Below are 8,728 nucleotides of genomic sequence, written 5' to 3'. Positions count from 1 at the left end.
TCTTACACGTTAAAATCCTATACACAGTAATCAAATGACCAGGTCGGTATATCTTAAAACTACAATTTAATTCTTTAGTATATTTATTAAAAGTTATAGAAAATAAGGACATAACCTTCTGAATATTAGAAGAGAAAAAAAAAGAATCATATAAATAAACATTTTAAAGCATACAAATAATTTAAAAAAAAATTCATGAACATAAGATTACATATCGGTACGTTTTTTTTAAAATAAAGTTCTTCATAGTAGACAAAAAGCCGCTACTTCAAGCAAATCAAAACGTCAAATAAATTTATAGTCACTAGGTTCCTTAATATATTTTTCTCTTGCACACTTAACTTTTGCTATGATTTCATTATATTGCAAAAATGAAAAAAAAAACTCTATTACCTTCTTGCGAGTGCCTAGTTTACCTTAATTTTTCACAGAAAATTTCTTCCATAGGGAAAAGATATAGATCTTATATACAAGAAAATAAAATAGAGGAAAATAACCTATTTGCAAGTTATATTGATCTTTTATTTTTTCGGTATACAAATTAAAAAAAAACATTGTCACATGAGGTAGTTATAAAAAGAGTTGTTTTTCCTAAAAATTAGTGAAATGTGGTTGTGGACCACCGTGAGGAGGCCCATGATGAGGTGGAGGATGGTGGTGATGGTGACCTGGAAATGATAAAAACAAGGTATTAGGTAGTTAAAACCTACTTACTAATAACATACTATTAATCAAAATCATTTAATTTTAATCAATACATAAAATAAAGAAACAAAAAAAACATTAAATAAAAAAAGTCCCTTTTTAAATAAGTTATGTTTTTTGTTTATGTCTATTTTGTATTTTGAGAGCCACTCTTATTTTATATATTTACCTGGACCGTAATTTTCAAAAGTTACGCCATGGACTGAGCAGTCACCATGAACATAGATATGTGACACTTGATCAAAAGGTAATCTATGGGGGTACTCGCAGAAATACTGACCATTTATGTAGACCTAAAAGAATATAAATACATATATTTTTTTAGCAATTTGTATATCCTGAAAATTTTAATAAACTGACGTTTTATTTCGTTATTTTTTCCCAAATATTATATTAACATAAGCATAAACTTAGAAACTTAAATTTAAATGATTTAACAGTAGTGTACTCAATTAATGATTAAAATTAACAAGTTATTATTAATAAATAATAATTGGTTCGTAGTATGTCTGTAAATATAATACTCTAATCCTGAAGTTTCCTAGAATAATTAAACATGTATATGAAAACAGATAACAGCTGAACTAATGCCCAGTAGCAAAAAACCTGTCGAGATTAAATAATATCAATTAATTATTAATAAGTGTTGTTTGAAAAAGTAATAATCATATTTCATGATATAATTGGATTAGTTGAAGTTTTATTTTATTTTTTTACGTTAATAAACAGGGATTAATGTCTGATTTTAAGTTAAAACAAATCCTTAAGGACATAGAAAACATAGAGGTGCCCCTATGAGTCTATGCAGCCATTTTGAAGCCAATTTGTAGTTAACAAAAATATTTTACTGTGATGTAAAAAGTACACAATATTTATAGTTTCTTTTTATGACCGAGAAAAATCAAAGGTTTTCCTTGATTTAAGTAAAAACAATCTTCGGATTGTCACGGGGTTTCTAACAGGACACTGTCTCCTCAACGAACACCTCAGTAGGCTGAAACTGAGAAACAACGGCGAATGCAGATTTTGTGGGGAAAATGGGGAAACACCAGAACACCTTATCACTGAGTGCCGAGACGACGACCATTCGTGCCATGAACCTTGGCACGTCTGATGTCGAGGATGGAGAGCTGGCCTCTGTGGAGCCGTCTCAGATACTGGCTTTTCTTAAAGCCCTGAGACTGTATGATGAGTTTTAACTCGTTATAACTCAAGAAAGGGGAACACACAATAGATCTATAAGGTCGCGGTGATTAACTCCTTCTAAACATTCTACATTCTAGTTTCTTTTTTATACAGGACGATAAAATGGTATTTTATCGTCTTGTATAAAACAATATTTTTTCCATAGCGAGTTACGTTTGAAAAAATATTCAGAAATTATTATTTCAAGGAATTTATTACGAGTTGAAAAAATATTGTGCTGGGTTGGCGTTGGTTTCTATGTAATTTGAAAAATAAATGAAGCTGTCTATTTAGTTGTCAGTTTTGAGTCAATATTTCTTAATTCTCTTTCGTGTCGATTGCTGATTGAATTGCAGCCAAAAATGGATCAAAACGAAATAAGTAAATTACCAACAGATATTCAGGCTGAGGCGACAAACGCCATATCCAAACTACTTCCATTTAAATCCCGAATAACTTATGAAAAGGAATACAAAAATTTTCAAAAATGGAAGCAAACTATGGAAAAACATTTTTTAATCAATTTTTTCAGACGGTATCAGGTTTTTATGGGCACAAACTCTTAAACTTTAAAGATAGATTTGCATAAAAATTATCGAATTATTGGCTTGAATTCTACGAATATACTTTTGATTTACTTACAATATAACGGTGAGGTTCCACTGTTATACTGATGTCAAAGGGCTGTCCTTTGAGAATAGGGAGGCTACCTTCTCCGATTTCTGCGTCCCAGTTTCCATGCCTGAGGGTGTTTCGAGCAACATATCCTAGAAACCGAATGATAATTAAATCTATTAACATTTTTAAAGACCTTAAAATATTTATTTTTAAAAGACACACAAAAAAGTATTTTTTATACTTAAAATTTATTAAAATTATTTTTCCATTGATTATTTAATTTTTAATATAACATTTATCTATTAATATAATATCTACCTAATAGTATACAGGTTGTTTCAAAAAACATGTGCCATCTCTCGTGAGGAGATTCCCCACGTAAAAATAAGATTTATTTTTCATATCAACATAGGTCCGATTCTGCTTTCTTTCATAGCTACAGGATGTTAAAGTCTTTATAATTTTTCGATTTATTATAATTTTCTTCCAAGTACTTTAAGTGATTTGAATGAAATTTTGAGGGTAAAAGTTACTATAAGTGTTACATAATTTAATCTTCGCCTAGGAGATGCAAGACCTTGTCGTTGGTGGGGAAGCTCCTGGTCAGGTGCTGGGGGGAATCCCCCCTAGCACTTGGCTTGGTCTAAGAAGCATCTCACTCATCGTCTTGTCCCTGACTGTAGTGTCGTGGCCAGGGAATTGCACCAAGACATATAACGATACCGGGCGGGGCTGGGCGGACAGCCTCAATCTTGGGGCATCGGGGGCACCCCATTGTATTTTACCCCTTACTTCTACATGCGGGGCTCTGTAGAAGTGGACCGACTGTCCCTAGCGACTCATGGGAACACTATGAGATCTGGTAATAATAGTAATAAAAACATCACCGGTGAAGCTGTGGGAAAACCCCCCAGCAACACTGGGAACAGTAACAATGAAAGTTCCAAGGGGCCAAACCCAAAGAGAACTACAGGAGAGGTGGCTGACACTTCAGTGTGAGACCACCTCTCCGCAGGTGGCATACAAGTTACCACCTCCTCCAAGGGTCGGGAGCCTACCTCCCTACCTCTAAACCCAACAGGCGACACAAGCTACCGTTTCGTCTACCCGGCCTGGGTCGTAGCTCCTCGACTGTGAAGGACACGGGTCTCCGTAGGAAGTCCTGGGACTGTATGATGAGTTATAACTCAAGAAAGGGGGACACAATAGATCTCTAAGGTCGCAGAGATTAACCCCCCTCCCACTTATTCTAAATTCTAAAAATTCTACATAATTTAATACTAAAAAAGTGTCGATAAAGTCATCAGGGACGTGCATATGTGTTATCACTGGAATATTTTTCAAAAAAAACATATGCGCCGCTGACTTTTTTTCTTTTGATATCAAAATTTAGTTCACCGTTTAATGTCAATTAAAAGTGATCTCTTGATATTTTGTCGAATTCGGCCTCCTTGATGAGATAAACGCAATTTTATTAAACACATTTAATAAAATAAAAATAAAAATAAAATTAATAAATTACATATTTTACCTAATTTATTATTAAATATTATTACTATTAATGATTATTACTATTAGTCCAACCTACATCAATTTCAAATAAAAAAATTATGGTGTTTAAGGTAATCACAAAAAACCGAATTTTAAAAAGTTTTAACATCTAGTATCTCTAAAACTATGCATTTCCATACATTCTAGTGATAACCTATATGCACGTTCTTGGTGAACATGGCGACAGTTTTTTACCCTTAAAATATGTCGCATTTATAGTAACTTTCACCCTCAAAATTTCATTTGAAATGCTAAAAGTACTTGGAAGAAAATTATAATAAATCGAAAAAATATTAAGACTTTACACCCTGTAGCTAGGAAACAAAGCAGAATCAGACCTCCATATCATGTTGATATGGAAAATAAATCTTATTTTTACGTGCGGAATCCTCACACGAGAGATAGCAGATGTTTTTTGAAACACCCTGTATATTTTTTTATATTTACTCTAGACTAAAATGGTAGAATTACTCCAAGATTTACTATTTGAAATCAAAGAACATAAGAATTGATGTAATATTTTAGTACTTATTTATGTATAAGTAGTATTTAAATTAATCAATTAAAAGTTAATTACCTTGATTTAACCTAACTGAAATGTGAAAAGGAATATCTCTTGGTGAGGGGTCTGGACCATTCTGCAAATCTACAATAAATCTGAAAATGAAAAAAAAAATGAGAATGTCGTGTTGCTCGTATGTAATTCTGAGTACTACCACAGGTACCTCGACGGAATATAGAAGTTACGAGGTAAATCCACTGTTTTATTTGGAAATACGTACTACATTTGAACATCAGAAGTGGTATTGGCCAACTAGAAAGTGCCAATAAATCCAGCAGTGTTAGTGAATAAAAAGACCAACAGGAATAGGTATCAACAGGAAAATTTGGAAATTGGCTATCACATAAAAATCCTTTGGAAAAAGAACACTCTACTTGAAAAATAGAAAGAGCCAGGGATGTTAGGATGTGCAAGATCCAAGCTATAAGACTATGATATATATCTATCTATGCTAAGATAGATCTTTTGTGTTTGTTTGACCATGTCGATATAAAAACTAAAGCAGTGAGAAACAAAGTCAAATTTCGGAGGATACAATTGAATTAGATAAGTACACAGATATCAATTAAGTTACGAATATAAAAGTTTTGGTTGTTTGCTTGTGATTTTGAAGTCGTGATTAAAGGTAATATCAATAAATTAAATTTGTAGAACAAAGAAATAAAAATAAATGGTTTAGATCAATTAGTTATAATGATATCATTATTATGGCGCGTTCTCACGGCTCGTATACTTGACAAACATTTGTAATTGGAATACAGGGTATACATGGTCCGTCGGGCATCTGTATCAGAATTTTTAAGTTATTTATTATAGGAACTACGCCGGATTCTCGCCAGACACTGTCTGCCAATAAAAAAATACTCGCCAAGTACATCCTAGTCGTGAGAATGCGCCTTAGGCAGCCTGTTATAAAAAAAATGTTTTAACTAAAATTGAAAACAAGCATCTTTTGTATAGTCTCATATAGTACATTTTTATTTTGTCATATTAAATAGTGAAAAGCTAGGTTTTCTCCATTTGTTTATATTAATCTATATTAAAGTAACACACTATTTTACGTTATTCTTAATCTAATTTTTAATTATGCTTTATCTTTATAGTACACAGTCCATTTACTTAACAGTGAATAATATGATCAGTCATTTTAAGGCTTGGCTTTAATAAAAGATTAAGTGATTATCATTAGGATGTAAATAAATTATGACATATTTAATTACATAAACAATAGATACGTATAATTTGATGTTGGTTTTATTTTTGGAAAAAAATTCAAAGAATTATTAATTTAGGTACAATTAAAAGTAATATTTTTATATCTTTGCTTAAGAAACTTATATGACAGTTAGTTTACTTATTCGGTATGAAATTGTAAACACATTTTGTTTATATTCATATATATTTCTTTTTCCTTTCTTGGGTATGAGGTTTTTTTTATTAATTGAAAATGGAAACTTTTTTTTTATTATGCAACGTTTGGCCTCATCATGGTGGGCTTTCTCAGGCACTTTATTCTTGAAGCCGCAGCCGCCTTGCTACCACCAGTCTATATAGAAGAATGTAAGTTAATTGTAAATCACTTTTGTGTGAGAACCAGCCCCTGGACAGCCCACCTGATAAAAGGTAGGCCCAGAAACCGGTTGTGGGAGTGGAGCTTGGTTCCCCCCTTTACGACAAGTAAAACAATTTTCTTTTTACTTTTTATTTTTTTTTAATTTTTTCTCTACTTTCGATTTTTCGAAATTAGAAAAAATACACAGCTAAAGGCAAGAAAATATTATTTATTAATATACACTAAAGCTGTAAGAATTTTGTTCATTTCATATATATATATATATATATATATATATATATATATATATATATATATATATATATATATATATTTTTGGAAAAAAAATCAAAGAATTATTAATTTAGGTACAATTAAAAGTAATATTTTTATATCTTTGCTTAAGAAACTTATATGACAGTTAGTTTACTTATTCGGTATGAAATTGTAAACACATTTTGTTTATATTGTAATATTGTCTATTATCATGAAATCATTCCAATGTTATGTCAAAAATGACATTTGCAGAGCAAAAGATAATTAGGTACCTACATAGTATGTATTTTTCAGCATCAGTGCATATCTATACAGGGTGAGTCTTAAGTAAGTGCAAATATTTTCAGAGTTGGTAGATCTCAATAAAAGAAATAAGAAATATATTTTCTCTTCATCGTTTTGCAAATAAGTCTTAAAATAACCGAGATATTTTACTTTGAAAATTAAAAAAAAAATTATTTTTTGCTTAAATTTTGAGAACCAACCATTTTTAGATATTTTCTGGGTTTTGTTCCTTGTAAATTTAATTTAATAGCATATTATGAAGATATTATTTTTTTAATAAAAATTTAAAAAAAATCCAAATTCTTTCCAAAAAGTTGCAATTTTTTTTTGCAAATAAAACCTCATAGATATGTTTCGGGGGTTGAAATATACCACCCCCAACAATATTTTATTTAAGATTCACCCTATATATGTATGTTTATTTGTTTATGTTGCAAGTTTTGTGTGAAACTTCATGTACCTAGTACACAAAACTTATAATATATAGTGGGTATTCTATTTAACATAAATAATTTGGCACTTTGGCAACACATTGGCTAAAACTGTTCAAGTTCTAGAAATTGTACAATATTAAAAAAATGAAATAAACTTCAAATTTTATCCTAAAAACCTTTAATGAATCAGTTGCATAAAAAAAAACCTATATACATGCTATTTTTGGCACTTTGGCAACACATTGGCTAAAATTGAAGTTCCAGATATTGGAAAGTATTTAAAGAAATGGAAATAAACGTGAAGTTTTATCCTAAAAACCTTTAATGAATCTTTTGATCTAGATTTAAGGTTATAAATTTATTTTAGAAAAATAATATTTATTTTTGTAGGTATACAAAGAGAGATTTATTTCTAAGTATAGTTGGAATCAAAAAGACACACAGATTTTGAAGTATCATAATAAAGTATTTCATACCTATCCCCAGTAGGATGAGCTTGTCCTCTGACTCTGATGGTTAATCCAGGACGCGGACCTCCAGGTATGACAGAAAGGTGGGCCATTTTATTTAAACAAAATTACTCACACGTACAATAACAATTACTAACGACAGGTTTAACGAAAATTTATTTTTATACGCTGCTTATCTTGGTTCATGTTAAGATAAGTTGTCCTAAAATTAAGCGATTTTAAGAATTGTTGATTCTTGATTAACGGATGTCTGAGATAATTTTGGAAATGGAAAAATGATCTAAGAGGTTTTAACCAAAACGATACCGATTTAATAATTGTGAGAATCGTATTATTGTGAATTGATAACATCGACTATTGACATTGTTTACTTCCTTTATCTATATTGCTCTTTAGTTGAGCATAGTAATATACATAACGAAATAGTAAAGTCTAAAGGTAATTACTTCCTAACTGTTTTTACTAACTTTGAAAATAATAAATCTACAAAAATGAATAACAATTAAATTAATAAAAATAATGCCGTTGACGGTGTTACTGTGCTAAAAAAACTATATTGTTCTCGAAATAGCTAAGTTCAGGCATCTTAAATAACTTTGAAGTGGAACTTCTTTACGCGCGATGGGAATAAAAATCCAAGGCCGTGACACACCACGGCCTTGACACGACATGGCCTTGACCATGCCTTGACGCATGAGCTAGCGAGAAAAAAAAGTGGTAAGGATCGCGCAAACACCAAAAAATATTTGAATTATAGCTAAGAAAATCATTATAATAAACTTGATGCTGTATCTGGGTACCAATATCCTCTGGTACTGTGCTAGGAAGTACATTTTATGCATATTATCATCGATAGGTTTGTAGCTTCTGAATAAGGGTCTAGGTAAAGTATTTAACTCATTTGCTACCTCAGAATTAAGATTTTTTAAAAATATATACAGGGTGTTTCGAAAAATCTGAGCATTGATTAATCACGATCCTGCTTAAAGCGCTTGATGTAAAAAGCTGATTTTTGGAAAACGGATTGACTTTAGGGTGTAGAGGTTCGATAAGAAGGGATTTCTCGAAACTTGAATTCTAAGGGGGCGAA

General features: G+C 31.0%; 1 protein-coding gene across 1 annotated transcript; it reads right to left on the bottom strand.

Annotated features, from left to right (window-relative positions):
* Positions 1–493: 493 nt before the first annotated feature.
* LOC115880158 (32 kDa beta-galactoside-binding lectin-like) lies at positions 494–7,794 on the bottom strand. Its single transcript, XM_030897291.1, has 5 exons — positions 7,645–7,794; positions 4,637–4,716; positions 2,533–2,657; positions 875–998; positions 494–668 (listed from the first exon to the last, which is right to left on the bottom strand). Exons 1-5 carry the CDS (start codon positions 7,728–7,730, stop codon positions 592–594), a joined length of 492 nt encoding a protein of 163 aa, XP_030753151.1. The 5' UTR covers positions 7,731–7,794; the 3' UTR covers positions 494–591.
* Positions 7,795–8,728: the final 934 nt, after the last annotated feature.

The sequence above is a fragment of the Sitophilus oryzae genome, unplaced genomic scaffold (genome assembly GCF_002938485.1).
Source record: "Sitophilus oryzae breed Bouriz unplaced genomic scaffold, Soryzae_2.0 scaffold_1619_pilon_pilon, whole genome shotgun sequence".
Lineage (NCBI taxonomy): Eukaryota > Metazoa > Arthropoda > Insecta > Coleoptera > Curculionidae > Sitophilus > Sitophilus oryzae.
The sequence above is the reverse complement of the archived record's forward strand: the minus strand, read 5'-3'. Positions and strand labels throughout refer to the sequence as shown.